Source organism: Ranitomeya variabilis, chromosome 3, assembly GCF_051348905.1.
Source record: "Ranitomeya variabilis isolate aRanVar5 chromosome 3, aRanVar5.hap1, whole genome shotgun sequence".
NCBI lineage: Eukaryota > Metazoa > Chordata > Amphibia > Anura > Dendrobatidae > Ranitomeya > Ranitomeya variabilis.
In genome coordinates, this window is record NC_135234.1 from 788,578,154 (window position 1) to 788,594,604 (window position 16,451).

Sequence of the window (16,451 nt, forward strand, 5' to 3'; positions counted from 1 at the left end):
GTATAATACAGGATGTAACTCAGGATCAGTAATGTAATGTATGTACACAGTGACTGCACCAGCAGAATAGTGAGTGCAGCTCTGGAATATAATACAGGATGTAACTCAGGATCAGTAATGTAATGTATGTACACGGTGACTGCACCAGCAGAATAGAGAGTGCAGCTCTGGAGGATAAGTAATGTATGTAGGCACAGAATCCTTCTGCTGTTTGCTGGCTCCCTGCTGTTGCCTGTAGGTGTCTGTACACACTGATGCTGTTACTTTTCTCCTCCATCTTCACCCTCCGTCCTGTCTTCTCTCCCATCAGACTCTCCATCTGGCCGGGGTTTTCCACCTCCATCCTCCAGTATGAGTCCAGCATCATGTTGAGCATTGATGTCAGCCATAAAGTCCTCAGGAACGAGACTGTGCACGACATCATGAGCAGCCTGTACTCATCGTGTGGCCCTCAGAGGTTCCAGGACGCCTGCTGCAAGGAGCTGATCGGACAGATCGTCCTCACCAAGTAAGGCCTCTTTCACACTTCCGTCTTTTCTCTCCTGTTGAAATCCGTTGATTTTTGAAAAAAAAACAGGATCCAGCTAATTTTTCTACTGGATCCTGTTTTTTCCCATAGACTTGTATTAGTGACAAATTGTAATGGATGGCCATCCGTTTCATCCGTCGTGCACTGGATCCGTCGGAAAATCGCTGTCCGTCGAGCGGAGAAAACATTCAGAGGAACGTTTTTTCTGCACGTCGGAATATCGCTCAGTGACAGGTCCTGCACTGTCCGGCGTTGGCTATAATGAAAGCCTATGGGTGCAGGATCCGTCACTGACTGTGAAAAGCAGGAATCCAGCGACTGTGCCGTCTTTTGAAAACTGAGCATGCGTGGAAGAATTTCCAGTCAGGGAAATTCTCTTTCTCGCTCTCTCTCTCTTTTTACTATTGATGCTGCCTATGTAGAGGTCATTGCACGCAAGGCATTATTGGGAACGCCAGCTGCCGGGAGCATCACGAGCATCCGTAACGCTGCGCGGGATGCCGGAAGGTAAAGAGTATTGCGATTTTTTTTTTTTTATTATTTTATTTATTTTTTTTTTTTATTATTATTATTATTATTACTTTTAATAATTTTTAACCTAGGTTTTGTGTATGCGTTTTTTGCAGCGGAAAACCGCTGCGAAGACTCATACACAACAAGTGCACATAGCTTCGACGGGTCAGTCAGGAAAAACAGGCCCAGTGCACCCGTTATATACAATCTGCACAGGATCCGTCATTTCAACATTTTGACGGATCCTGTTCAGATTGTAAAAACGGAAGTGTGAAAGAAGCCTAAGAGCCGCCATGTGCCTCGTACTCGGCCGCTCTGTGGGCACCGGCGCCTCTAGAAGGAAACGGATCACCTGGGTACATTCTGTTCCTTCACTTTTGGAACCAAATTTATGTAATTGACGCTTAATGATGAGCAGTTTTCATTTGTGTTTAATTTTTCCTCTCCTTCAAAGATCTTCTCGCTCTCCCTCCCCTGAGGGTCGCAGCGTACGGGACTCGGTATATGAGTCGGAGGAATCTTTAACCCAAGACTCCTCTGTTAGTCAGGAGACCCTTGACTCCCTTATTGAGGCAGTCAACAAAACGTTAATGGTGGACGACGAATCTGCTTCCTCTCAGGAACACGTCGTATCTTTTAAAAGGACTAAACGCGTCCAAAAGATATTTGCTAATCACCCTGAGTTTCAGAACCTTATCCAAAAACACAGGGAGCACCCTGAGAAGCGCTTCACGGCTCAGAAAGCCACGGAAGCTAAATATCCTTTCTCTAAGGATCTGGTCAAGGAGTTGCTTTTCTCTCCTTCTGTGGATCCGGCCGTACCGCGACTCGCATCCAAAACGGTCTTATCCCTGTCAGATGGTTCATCAGTCAAAAATCCCTCTGACCGTCAAATTGATTATTTGGCTCGCTCAGTCTTTGAAGTCTCAGGAGCAGCTCTTCTTCCATCCTTTGTAGCTACCTGGGTAGCTAAGGCTATGGTGGCCTGGGCAGATGTGTTAACCTCTTCCGTCCACGGCAGTACTCTTCCCCCAGAGGCGGCCAGACTAGCTAGCCAGATAGCTCAGGCCGGAGATTTCGTGGTTAACGCTTCCATAGATGCGGCGAATTGCGCAGCGCAAGCAGCGGCAAACGCCAATTCCATCAGGAGGGCCTTATGGCTCCGCGATTGGCGAGCAGATTTTGCTTCTAAGAAGTCGCTGACTTCTCTACCTTACCAAGCGGGTCATTTATTCGGGGAGAAACTAGACCAAATAATTTCTGACGCTACCGGAGGGAAGAGTAAATTTCTTCCCCAGCAAAAACCGGCCCGGCCTTTTAGGAATCAACAGCAGTTTCGATTCCGGTCCTTTCGTAACAACTCCGGTTGGTCCTCCTCTTCCCCTGGTTCGGGACGACGGGACAACAGAACATCCCAGGTCTCATACAGACCAAACCGTTCCTGGAAACCGAGACCGTCTGCCCCTAAGCCGTCCACATCCCTTAAACCTTCCACACAATGACTCGTTGGCGTGTCCGACGGACACAGACAGAGTAGGCGGACGCCTTCTTTTGTTCCGTCAGAATTGGCTCTCGGTCGTTCACGACCAGTGGGTCAGAGAGCTCGTGTCCTCCGGATACAAAATCGAGTTTTCTTCCATCCCCCCTCCGCGTTTCTTTCAGTCTTCTCCCCCCAAATCAAAGGCGTCACATCTCTTTCAGGCCATACAGGCGCTTCAAAGGGATGGGGTCATCGCTCCGGTCCCTCGAGACCAAAGGTTCAAGGGGTTTTACTCCAACCTTTTCATGGTCCCAAAGAAGGACGGGACTCTACGGCCCATACTGGACCTCAAACTGCTGAACAAGTTCGTACGGGTCCTACACTTCAGGATGGACTCGCTCCGTTCTGTTGTCGCGTCCCTGGAAAAAGGAGAGTTCCTTGCATCTATAGATATCAAGGATGCTTATCTACACATTCCAATTTTTCCTCCTCATCAGCAGTTCCTGTGCTTCGCAGTCCAAGGAGAACACTTCCAGTTTGTGGCCTTGCCCTTCGGACTTGCCACCGCCCCCAGAGTCTTCACAAAGGTCATGGCGGCTGTCATGGCCATTCTTCACGCTCGGGGAGTGGTAGTCCTACCCTATCTAGACGACCTATTAATCAAAGGTCCGTCCCAGTCCGCCTGCGAGGAGTCTGTCAGCATCACCGTGGATTCTCTTTCTCACCTGGGTTGGAAAATCAACTTCGAGAAATCATCTCCAGTGCCGGCTCAGCAAATCTGCTTCCTCGGCATGATTCTGGACTCTTCCCGCGGGTTGGTCATTCTCCCTCCAGAGAAGGTTTTATCCTTACAACAGGGAGCGCGCAAGCTCTCCCGCCCAGTCCCTCACTCCATTCGCTTCACTATGCGCATCCTGGGAAAAATGGTTGCGGCAATGGAAGCCGTTCCATCTCCGCCCTTTGCAACAGGCGCTCCTGTTAGCCTGGGACAGGAGCCCGAATTCCCTCGACCGTTGTTTTCGCCTGCCCCCGCTAGTCAGGCAGACCCTCAGGTGGTAGACGTTACAGTCCTCCCTGAACCAAGGGAAGTCCTTTCTTCCTGTGCTTTGGTTAGTGGTAACCACCGATGCCAGCCTCTTGGGTTGGGGCGCAGTTTTCAATCACCACACGGCACAGGGTCGTTGGTCCACAAGGGAGTCGTGTCTCCCAATCAATATCTTGGAAATTCGAGCAATCACTCTTGCCTTACGCAACTTTCACCACCTTCTCGCAGGCCATCCCATCAGAATACAATCCGACAACGCCACGGCTGTGGCGTACATCAACCGACAAGGGGGAACCCGCAGCAGGGCAGCCATGCTCGAAGTCTCCCACATCCTGCGCTGGGCCGAGACCAATCACTCGCTCATTTCGGCAATCCACATACCGGGCGTGGAGAATTGGGAAGCGGACTTCCTCAGTCGCCAAGGTCTTGCCTCGGGCGAGTGGTCCCTCCATCCGGAAGTCTTCCAGCAGATTTGCCTTCGCTGGGGGACGCGGGATGTGGATCTCATGGCCTCGAAGTTCAACAACCAGGTTCCCCAGTTCATTGCTCGTTCCCGCGATCCTTGCGCCGACGGGGCAGATGCCCTGGTCCTGTCGTGGCATCGGTTCCAGCTGCCATACATATTTCTGCCTCTTCCTCTGCTTCCGAGAGTCATCAAGAAGATCAGAGCAGAGGGGAGACCGGTGATTCTCGTCGCGCCCGACTGGTCGCGCCGAGCATGGTACGCGGAACTCGTCCAAATGGTCAACGACACCCCCTGGCGCCTTCCAGATCGCACGGACCACCTTTCACAGGGCCCGTTTTACCACCAGAACTCCGGGGCCCTGTCTTTGACGGCGTGGCCGTTTGAATCCTGGATTTTAGCCCAAGCCGGATTCTCTCCAGGGGTTTCTTCTACCATGATTCGCGCTATGAAACCCGTATCCATGCGCATTTATCATCGTACCTGGCGCATCTTCTTTTCATGGTGCCATACCCATGGACGTTCTCCCTTGGTCTTTTCCATTCCGTCCATTCTGGCGTTTCTCCAATCCGGTCTAGACTCAGGCCTTGCCCTAAGCTCGCTGTCCGCGTTGTCCGTCCTTTTCCAACGGAAGATCGCTTCCAAACTGTCCGTTAAGACGTTCATCCAAGGAGTCTCCCGAGTGGTTTCTCCCTATAGAATGCCTTTGGCGTCATGGGATCTTAACTTGGTTCTCGGAGTTCTTCAGGAGGCCCCTTTCGAACCATTGCAGGACATTTCTCTCACCCTCCTTTCATGGAAGGTGGTCTTTCTCGTGGCGATTACGTCAATCAGGAGGGTTTCTGAGTTGGCGGCTCTCTTGCCGACCCCCTTCTTGATTTTTCACTCAGACAAGGTAGTTCTGAGAAACTCTCCTTCCTTCCTACCGAAGGTCGTCTCCTTTCATGTAAATGAGGATATTGTCTTGCCGTCATTCTGTCCGGCACCAACCCATTGTATTGAGAAGGCTCTCCATACTCTGGATGTGGTTAGAGCCCTTCGGCGGTACATCTCTCGCACGGCTCCCTTCCGTAAGTCGGATGTCCTGTTCGTGCTTCAGGAAGGACACAGGAAAGGTCTACCTGCCTCGAAAGTCACTCTTGCCAAATGGATTCGTTCCACCATTCAGGAATCTTATCGCGTCAGGAACACCCCTGTCCCAGCAGGGATTACGGCGCATTTGACTCAGTCGGTCGGCGCTTCTTGGGCCATTCGGCACCAGGCGTCTGCACAATAGCTTTGTAAAGCTGCGACTTGGTCCAGTCTGCATACCTTCACGAAGCACTATCACATCCATACCCAGGCTTCGGCAGACGCTGCCCTCGGCAGGCGTATTCTGCAGACAGCGGTACCTCAGTAAGCCAGTGGTACATGGGGTTTTTTAGCAGTGCAATTGCTCCCCACCCAGGGACTGCTTTAGGACGTCCCATGGTCCTGTGTCCCCCAATGAGGCGTAGGAGAAAAGGAGATTTTTTTTTGTGTACTCACCGTAAAATCTTTTTCTCCGAGCCAATCATTGGGGGACACGGCACCCGCCCTGTTAGCCTTTTGGCTGGTTGTTGTTGGTATTTTGTTCCTTAGTTTTGGACATAGTTTACATGTCTTGGTTTTACTCCTACTGCTTTACTACCGAACTGAGTCGTTTCTGGCCAGTCAAGGGGTGTATACTGCAGAGGAGGAGTTAACTCTTTGTGTTTACTTAGTGTCCTCCTAGTGGCAAGCAGCATAACACCCATGGTCCTGTGTCCCCCAATGATTGGCTCGGAGAAAAAGATTTTACGGTGAGTACACAAAAAATCTCCTTTTTTGTGTGGCGAGCTGTAGTTTTTGTCAATGCCACTTTGAGGTACATACAATGGTTTCTTCACATATTGTATTTTTAGGAACCTTGGATCTACTAAAAATCAGCAGTTCTGCCATTATTTTCTTTTACTTTACAGCGTTAAAGGGCCACTGTCACCCCCCTCCAGCCGTTATAAACTAAAAGAGCCACCTTGTGCAGCATTAATGCTGCATTCTAACAAGGTGGCTCTTTTAGTTTTAGGTTCAAGTATACCCCAAATAAAGCGTTTTTATACTTAGCCACAATTCCTGTCTCTAGCCAGGTAGGCGGGTCCTCACTCCCCAGCTTGACCAGCTCCTCTGCCGTCACTCCAATCTTCCTGCGCTTTCGGCGCCACCCCCTCAGCACTGTTATCGGTTCAAAACCGGCGCCTGCCCAGTGTACTGCTGTGCTGCGCAGACGCAGTAAGCTCTGGCCGTCTGACGTTCCAGCCAGACTTGCACACTGCGCCTGCGCGGGCATTGCGGCCAGCCACCTTTGGAATCCCAGCCCCGCACTGTGTTATGCATTATTCACAGTGCGGGGCGGGGATTCCAAAGGTGGCTGGCCGCAATGCCCGCGCAGGCACAGTGTGCAAGCCTGGCTGGACCGTCAGACGGCCAGAGCTTACTGCGTCTGCGCAGCACAGCAGTACACTGGGCAGGCACCGGTTTTGAACCAATAACAGCGCTGAGGGGGTGGCGCCAAAAGCGCAGGAAGATTGGAGTGACAGCAGAGGAGCTGGTCAAGCTGGGGAGTGAGGACCCGCCTACCTGGCTAGAGACAGGAATTGTGGCTAAGTATAAAAACGCTTTATTTGGGGTATACTTGAACCTAAAACTAAAAGAGCCACCTTGTTAAAACGCAGCATTACTGCTGCACAAGGTGGCTCTTTTAGTTTATAACGGCTGGAGGGGGGTGACAGTGGCCCTTTAAATCATTTTTTTTTTTTTTTTTGATCTTATTTTATTTTTTTTAAATTCTGTATTTTTGACCTAGGAAAACGTGATCATATTAGAATTTTTTTTTTTTTTTTTTTAGAATATTTTTAATATTTTATATACAATTTTTTTTTTTTTTTTTTCTCCTAAAGAGCGTGAAATTGCGATTTGTTTGATCACTTACTCTGTACTGAATTTTTAATTTCACTGATCAACGCTGCTTTTTGTGCAGGTACAACAATAAAACCTACCGTATAGATGAGATCGCCTGGAACATGACTCCTGCGTCCACCTTCAAGAAGGCAGACGGAAGCGAGATCAGCTTTGTGGACTACTATAAGAACGTAAGACCTGCTGGAAATAATGAGAACTGGGAGCCTTGAGTGCGAAACCTCAGGAAACCTGTTTTGTTTTTCTTTTTTAATTTCGTTGTTAAATACAATTGAGAAAAAAATTCTGTAAAAAAAAAAAACCTTGGATTGTCCACAACTCGTATTGCTGATTTATCCTTGGAGTTGGTGGACACCTGACACCAACAACGATTTGCTGTTTTCAGCTCCCGTAGCGACTGTGTACAAAGAAAGATTTTGGATACTTGCCGTAAAATCTGTTTCTCGGAACCTTCTTTTGGGGACACAGGAAACCATGAGTGTAAGCTGCTGACACTATGCAGAATCAAGCTTACTCCTCCCCAGCAGTATATAGCCACCAGCTGGGAGAGAACCAACCAGTATGGGAGAAAACTGTGGGAAAGGGGTTAAAGTAGATTACCCTAAATTGAACCTACAATGGCTCAAACAGGGAGCGGGTGTCGTGTCCCCCAATGAAGGCTCAGAGAAAAAGATTTTACGGAAGGTACCCAAAATCTTCTTTTCTCCATCGCTTCATTGGGGGACACCGTAAACCATAGGACATCATAAAGCAGTCCTTAGTGTGGGGAAGAGACAGGTACTCAAAAATGTAAGGTTGGTCCACTGCTGCAGGAGGGACGTCCCTAATCCAGATTTGTGAACGCTAAAGAATAGACGAGAACCGTGTAGCACTAGGAGAAGGTGTGGACTGAAGACGAGGAAGTGACCCAACAGCCCATGAAACTCCCACTGTTGTGATCCTAAGTGGAATAGGTCTTTACCTCACTCGGTTCCTGGCAAGATCCTGATTGAAAATAGACGATGGGAGGAAAAAAGTATGAAATGCCTAGAGAAGGAAGGGAGGTAACGGCTTTACAAGGAAGGAGTGCAACCAGGCTCAGGACCCTTTGCAACCAGACATATAATAATAATAATCTTTATTTTTATATAGCGCTAACATATTCCGCAGCGCTTTACAGTTTGCACACATCATCGCTGTCCCCGATGGGGCTCACAATCTAAATTCCCTATCAGTATGTCTTTGGAATGTGAGAGGAACCCGGAGGTACCCACGCAAACCCGGAGAGAACATACAAACTCCTTGCAGATGTTGTCCTTGGTGGAATTGAATCCAGAACCCCAGCGCTGCAAGGCTGCAGTGCTGTCCACTGACCCACCGTGCTGCCCTGGTGGGAAAACAGTGGACACCTTGCTATGATTTAGTTAAACACCCTGGTTGGAGAGACCCAGCGGCCTTATAGTCTGCTGCCTCTGTGTCCTGACGCAAACTAAGGGGCTGAGAAATCTGGAGGATGAAGAAGGGCCCATGAGATGAGCAGGACTGAGAAAAGGAACATTGAGTTCAGTTCAAAGAACACCAGATTGTCTTGTTCAGTGTTCCGCTCTGGATATAAGTCACGGCTCGTGCAGATAAGGTGGACCCTGAACTTCGAAGGGTTGGTCGAAGGGAAGATTCTTGGTCTTTAAAAGTGTCCCTGGGCTGTAAGCTCCTTGTATACAGCTCTGCTAGCTGAGTAAAAGTATCCATGGACACAGCCTACCACCGATAGGCAAAGGTATTGGCTCCTCCCGGTCAGATTTGCTTCGCCCAAGGGGGGAGAAACTAGGGTACGATCTGGGGACGGACCATCGTGTTCCTTGCAATGAAAGGCAAGAGTTGTTTCAATGTCAACTGAATTTGGTGAACACGCTGAAGAAGAGGGGAAGAGGCAGGGAGATGGACACCGAAGAGACAATATCACTAGAAGGACCGAAGACTCTTCGCCAAGGTCTTTCCATGGTAAAATTCCACACACAGGTGAAATAGGCGTGATAACATCTACAAGGGAGTAGTAACAACCGCTCGTCTGAAGGGAAGGCTCTGAAGAGAAGATCCTTCCCTGTCTCTGGAGATGGAAACTACTGGTCACGTTGTAAGCAGAAAAGAACCAGCTTAAGGACGGGCTCTCACGTCCTGATAGGCAAAGTTCTCTCGGCGAATGAGATTCATCAAGAGACACAGCCTTAATGAGGTCCTTGCCTAGTATGGTGGGCCCAGGCTGCGGCATCAGATGCTTCATCTTGAGGCATATGGAAACAGTCGGTCCGTCACAGTACGAGATAGGTGACGGCCCTGGAAGGATGGAAAAAGGCGAATACCTGAATGCAGGAATGTGAAACCAGTGATACAGTTGTGCTCAGAAGTTTGCACACCAGCAGAATTTTTTATTTTCTCTTCGCCACGACAGCACCCACTGAGAGAGGGGAATCCGCCCCTAGGAACAGGAAACCCTACGGAGAGATAAAAGGGGCGGTCCCCCTCGCTCCCACAGTTTGGTTTCCTGTTCCTATGGGAATCCATGGAGAAGAGGATGCCTAGCCTGGATGCCGCTTGCGCAGTTTACCTGTGAGGACGGCAAGGGCTCCAGAGCTGGATGCAGCGTCGGGGGTCCTCTTCTCAGCTTCCCCCCTCTGCTGGCAGACACCATGAGGCCAGAACTGCAGGGGTTCCTGGCTCATGGAAATCCACCCGGACAGTCTGCAGGACCAAGCGCCGGGGTGAGGTAAGCGCTGCGCTTTGGTGAGCGCTCATGCAGCGTGGAGCTCCACTATTTCCCCGGGAGTCCAGAAGTAAACTCCGGGGTGAGGGAGGAGGTGGTGCATACAGTATGGCCGCGACCCGGAAGTGATTAGCACTTCCGGGTTCAACCGGAAGAAGATGGCGGCCCCCATGTAAAAGGACGCCGGCACAAGCACCCGGTGTCCACAATGGATTCATCGCAGAACCCTGCGATGCTTTCTGTAGAAGACACCGCATCTACCCCACGTACACGGGGCAGCAGCAGTCGCTCTAAACAGAGCGGATCCTCCAGGAAAAAAGCCGGTTCTCCACCTAAATCTCCTCGTCAATCGGTACCGTAAAAGCTTCACTGGGGTGAGTGTGCATCTACCCTCATAGGCTGACTGGTGTTCCCTTTCCTTCTATGACCTAGGGAAAGAAAACTGAAAAAACGAAGCACAAACAGTGTGCGTTATGTCTCCAGCCCCTCCCGGATAGTTACAAAAAGAGACTTTGTAAATCATGTATTGCGTCTACCTTGCGGGAGGAAGCCTCAATTAAATCAGAGGACATCAGACTCATGATTAGACAAGAGTTACAAGCCTTACAGGGTTCTGATAAAGAACCGCGTGCCAAAAGTAAAAGAGGATATGAATCCCCTATATCTGACCCATCTTCGGATAGGGAGAAAGCGGACTCTGACCTGTCCCACGAATATGTCTCCTCAGATGAGGAACAGGATACGTGCTTTCCCACTGATAGTATTGACAACTTTGTCAGGTCCGCTTGTAATACCATGGGCATTGAGGATTCTAAAGTCCCTAAGACACAGCAGGATATTATGTTTGCCGGTCTATCAGAAAAGAAAAGGCCCTCTTTTCCGGTGATAGCAGCGATAAAATCTTTAGTCAAAAAAGAGTGGGAAAGCCAGGGCCAAAGAGGATTGCCTCCATCCTCAAAAAGACGGTATCCCTTCAATGATGAAGAGTTTTCGACATGGACAAAAGCGCCAAAAGTGGACGCTGCGGTAGCATCCACATCCAAAAAATCTTTGCTGCCTGTGGAGGATTCAGGCTCATTACAGGACCCGTTAGACCGTAAAGCCGACTCACTATTAAAAAGAGCCTGGGAGTCGTGTACGGGAGCCTTTAGGCCATCTATCTCTGCTACATGCACCGCTAGGTCCATGTTGGTCTGGCTGAGTGACTTAGAGGAAGGACTTAAAAGTGGTCTTTCTAGAGACAAACTGTTGTCCTCTATACCCTTAATTAGAGGGGCTACAGCTTTTCTGGCAGATTCATCTGCCGACTCTATACGTTTGGCGGCCAAATCGGCAGGTCTCACAAATGCGGCACGTAGAGCCCTATGGCTTAAGGGCTGGAAAGGCGATCCCCAGACGAAGTCCAAATTATGTGGCCTCCCATGTCAGGGTGAGTACCTGTTTGGTACCAAACTGGACGAAATCTTAACTAAAGCGGGAGAAAGAAAGAAGGGCTTCCCTAATAATAATTACCTTCCATTCTATAGGAAAGCGTTCCGGAAGCCCATATTTAGTAAAAGAAAAGATTTTAAAAACCAAGATCGCTGGACCCCTAGAGACACCAAACAAAGGGGTGCATTCTTTGGGAAGCGCCCTTTTAAAACTGAAGACAAGCCCCGTTAGAGCAGATCTACCTGTGGGAGGTAGATTATCCTCCTTCTCAAACCAATGGAGAAGAATAACATCGAACGTTTGGGCGAATAGTCTCGTCACCTCTGGCTTAAAGTTAAAATTTCCCCGAGTCCCTTCGGACTCATTTCTATTGACTTCTTTAAAGTCACAGTCCCAACAGGAGGCATTACAGCAAGAAGTAATGAATCTTCTATCCAAAGGAGTTTTGGTGGAGGTTCCATTTCTTCAGGAGGGGAAAGGGTTCTATTCCCCGCTATTTTTGATTACAAAACCTGATGGATCATTCAGAACCATCATAAATCTTAAAAAACTGAACACCTTCTTAGAAAATCAGATCTTTAAAATGGAATCTATTCGATCCACCGTAAAACTCCTGTTTCCCCATTGCTTTATGGCGGTTCTGGACTTGAAAGATGCGTATTACCATCTACCAATCTTTAAAGAACATCAGCAGTTTCTCCGCGTAGCGGTTGTATTGAATGGATGTATACGGCACTTTCAGTATACGGCAATGCCCTTCGGACTATCAATTGCTCCAAGGGTATTCACTAAACTAATGTCAGAGGTCATGTCTTATCTAAGATTAAAAGACACCCTCATAATCCCATACTTAGACGACCTTCTAGTAGTGGGAAGATCCCCCTCACAATGTCAGCAAAGATTGTCATATGATTTCATCCTTGCAGAACTTAGGATGGTTAATAAATTGGGAAAAATCTAGGCTGATCCCGACAACTCGGCAGGTATTTTTGGGAATTATATTAGATTCCGTAAGTCAAAAATGTTTTCTCCCGGAATCTAAACAAATAACAGTTAGGAATAAAGTCCAGTCTATACTAGATAAACCTATAATCTCCCTCCGGGAAGGCATGTCCTTACTTGGCTCCTTCACGTCATGTATCCCAGCGGTTCCATGGGCCCAGTTCCACTCAAGGTGCTTACAGTATACAATTTTACATGAGGAGATAAAATTACAAAGGCGATTAGATGGTAAAATTTCCCTTTCTAATGACGTAATCCAATCCCTAACCTGGTGGCTACAACCAGATCATCTAGTTAGCGGGGTTCCCTGGGAGGTTAATGTTGTGATTTTGCTTTTTGCTCCCTCTAGTGGTTACTAGTTTTTTGACTCTGGTTTTTCTGTCATTCCTTTTATCCGCACCTGAGGTCGTTAGTTTAGGGTGTAGCTATATAAGCTCCCTGGACCTTCAGTTCTGTGCCTGGCAACGTAGTTATCAGAGCTAGTCTGCTGTGCTCTTGTCTACTGATCCTGGTTCCAGAATATATCAGCTAAGTCTACTTTTTGCTTTTGCTATTTGTTTTGGTTTTTGCATTTTTGTCCAGCTTGTTCCTGGTCTGCATCCTGACCTTTGCTGGAAGCTCTAGGGGGGCTGGTGTTCTCCCCCCGGACCGTTAGACGGTTCGGGGGTTCTTGAATTTCCAGTGTGGATTTTAATAGGGTTTTCGTTGACCATATAAGTTCCCTTTCCTTTTTTTGCTATTAGTTAGCGGGCCTCTCTGTGCTAAATCTGATTCATTTCTGTGTTTGTCTTTTCCTCTTACCTCACCGTTATTATTTGTGGGGGGCTTCTATCCAGCTTTGGGGTCCATTTCTCTGGAGGCAAGAAAGGTCTTTGTTTTCCTCTACTAGGGGTAGCTAGATTCTCCGGCTGGAGCGTGTCATCTAGAATCATCGTAGGAATGATCCCCGGCTACTTCTAGGGTTGGCGTTAGGAGTAGATATATGGTCAATCCAGTTACCACTGCCCTATGAGCTGGTTTTTTGTATTCCTCAGACTTCCACATTCCTCTGAGACCCTCGCCATTGGGGTCATAACAGGTTAAACCCTCAAACATAATATTTACAGATGCCAGCCCTCATGGTTGGGGGGCACACTTGGGGGACCAGGTTGTCCAGGGGCTGTGGTCGGTTACGGAATTGGACGACTCGTCTAATCAAAAAGAACTAAAAGCCATCTATCATGCCCTATGTGAATTCCTCCCACAGTTGCACGGAACACATACCAGGGTACTCTCAGACAACATGACATCAGTGGCTTACGTCAACCATCAAGGCGGAACGAGATCAGGCACTCTCATGTCTATAACCGAAAACATCTTGACTTTAGCCGAAAATCATCTTCTGTCCTTATCAGCACTACATGTCCGAGGGATAGACAATGCAAAAGCAGACTTCCTCAGTCATACCCTCCATCAGGGGGAGTGGGTGTTAAATCATTGGATATTCAAAATGATAACTGTAAAATGGGGAATACCCGACATAGATCTCTTTGCTACAAGAGACAACAGGCAAGTAAAAACATTCGCCTCAATGTTCCGAACCGACAACCCCGATGTCCTCGACGCACTCCAGATTCCGTGGACGTTTCGGAAAGCATATGCCTTTCCCCCGATGATTCTTCTTCCAACAGTAATCAGGAAGATAAGCGAGGACAGAGCGAATATAATCTTAATTGCCCCGTTCTGGCCAAAGAGACCATGGTTTTCCCTGCTCAGAGCCATGTCCATCTCGGATCCATGGATTCTCCCAGAGAATCAAGATCTGCTTTTCCAGGGGCCCTTCAACCACCCTCATGTGAAGGGTCTACGGTTGACAGCCTGGGATTTGAGAGGCAGCTGTTAAAACTAAGGGGCTTCTCTGATAAAGTAATTGATACCCTATTGCTGAGTAGGAAAAGATCCACTACATCGATCTATGTAAAAGTATGGAAAAAATTTTTAAGCCTCTATCCCTCAGCCCTGTCAAAGGAAATTCCAGTCTCTTATTCTTGAATTTCTCCAAAGAGGACGTGATTTAGGCCTTTCAGTTAACACCTTAAGAGTGCAAGTTTCTGCGCTAGGGGCTTTGTATAGTCACAACGTTGCGGGAGATAGGTGGGTATCCAGATTCATTTCAGCCTGCCAGAGAACGGAACCAGTCCATATTCCCCACTCACCTCCTTGGGATGTTAATCTGGTCCTTGAAGCCTTAACAGATCACCCATTTGAGCCTCTACATTCTGCTCACATTAAACATGTCTCCCTCAAAACTGCTCTTCTTGTCGCCTTAGTATCGGCAAGAAGGGTCAGTGACATACAAGCACTATCAGTAGATCCTCCATTTATGTCAATATTGCCAGATAGGATTGTCCTAAAGACGGACCCTTCCTACTTGCCTAAAATGTGTACTAAATTCCATAGATCTCAAGAAATTCTGCTTCCTACCTTCTATAATAACCCTACAAATCAGGAAGAAGAGAAGTACCATACTTTAGATGTGAGAAGGGCTGTGATAACCTATCTAGACAGGACTAGTCCCTGGAGGAAGAGCAGGGCTCTTTGTTTCCTTCCAGGGTCAAAGGAAAGGAGCTGGTGTTACGAAAGGCACATTATCCCGATGGATTCGGGAGGCGATATACCTGGCCTATTCGTCTAAAGGGGAAGATCCACCTGAGACTGTAAAGGCACACTCCACCCGGGCGGTAGCATCATCTTGGGCTGAACGAGCAGAGGTTCCAATAGAACTCATATGTAAGGCCGCAACCTGGTCGTCTCCTACTACCTTCTATAGTCACTATAGACTAGATTTATCTGCCTCCACTGACCTGTGTTTCGGTAGATCAGTTCTTAACACGATAATCCCCCCCAAATAACTATCTCTGAAAGTCTCTCAGTGGGTGCTGTCGTGGCGAAGAGAAAACACCGGATTACGTACCGGTAATGCTCTTTTATAGAGCCACGACAGCACCCCTTCACTTCCCTCCCTTATATATTAGTTTGCATATGAGCACGGATAAGGGTGATTGGTTCTTGTAAATATTAGTAGTTAAGATAAAATGATAATATAGAATTGCCTACTAATACTGGTGGGCGGTTCATCGCAATCTCTGTAACCCAAACTGTGGGAGCGAGGGGGACTGCCCCTTTTATCTCTCCGTAGGGTTTCCTGTTCCTGGGGGCGGATCCCCTCTCTCAGTGGGTGCTGTCGTGGCTCTATAAAAGAGCATTACCGGTACGTAATCCGGTGTTTCTTGGCCTTTTTTCAGAGAATATGAATGATGACACCAAAACTTTTCCTCCACTCATGGTCAGTGGTTGGGTGAAGCCATTTACTGTGAGACTGTGGTTTCTCTTTTTAAATCATGATGACAACACAAAACATCCAAATGACCCTGACCAAAAGTTCACATACCCCATTTCTTATTACTGTGTGTTGCCCCCTCTAACATCAATGATAGCTTGAAGTCTTTTGTGGTAGTTGTGGATGAGGTTCTTTATTTTCTCAGATGGTAAAGCTGCCCACTCTTATTGGCAAAAAGCCTCCAGTTCCTGTAAATGGATGATGATGGAGCAGAGGGGATCCAGACGTGGAGCTGGATTGTGCTCGCTTCCTGGGCCTATGTGAGGTCTGTCATGACTGCATGCTTCTGAAACTTGTAGGGAAATGATCAGAGCTGCAGGGACGGAGGATTAATCAGTCAGATGTGTGGAGACCTCTGCCAACGACTAAGATACCTTGGTCAGGTCTCTACTACGAGAGATCGGGAGGAAACCTACTTGGAGGAGGGGGGTACGCTGTTATCCCTGGCGGTGGGGGGTTCCTGAGAGACTTTCATGTTTGGGTTCCTGCAGTCAATGCAAGGACCAATTCCATAAAGACACTAATAGTCTTAGTGTGAGGGGAGACATAAACTTAACCCATAAACTCCCTGGGGAGACATGTCCTGTAGTCTCTATGGTATGGGAATGATATGTCCATAAACTCTACGGTGTTGGAAACAGATGTTCTGTGGCCATTGTCGTGAGCCCGCACTGGAGAGACAGTAAAAACTTCCGTGATTAGCTGGGAAAAAAAAAAAAAAAGAAACGAGGAAGTTTCCGCCACTCTGGCTAACTTGCGTGGCCTAATCGGAGAATGGAACTAGGCTGAAGCTGGGGCCTAAATGTGGAAATTGCTTTGTCGGACAAAAATAAACGGGTGTCTATCTTGAAAAAAAAAAGAAGAAAAAAAAGGCCAAGAAGGGACGGGAATAAACT

At 48.0% G+C, this 16,451-nt stretch overlaps 1 protein-coding gene across 4 annotated transcripts in view; it reads left to right on the forward strand.

Moving 5' to 3' along the window:
* The window catches only part of LOC143817536 (piwi-like protein 1), a 102,975-nt gene that overhangs the window by 38,219 nt on the left and 48,305 nt on the right, over positions 1-16,451 (forward strand). For all 4 annotated transcript variants that reach the window (XM_077299029.1, XM_077299028.1, XM_077299030.1 and 1 more), the window contains 2 exons: positions 311-508; positions 7,065-7,176. In XM_077299029.1, the coding sequence (XP_077155144.1) occupies positions 311-508; positions 7,065-7,176 (310 nt within the window). The remainder of the gene's footprint in view (positions 1-310; positions 509-7,064; positions 7,177-16,451) is intronic.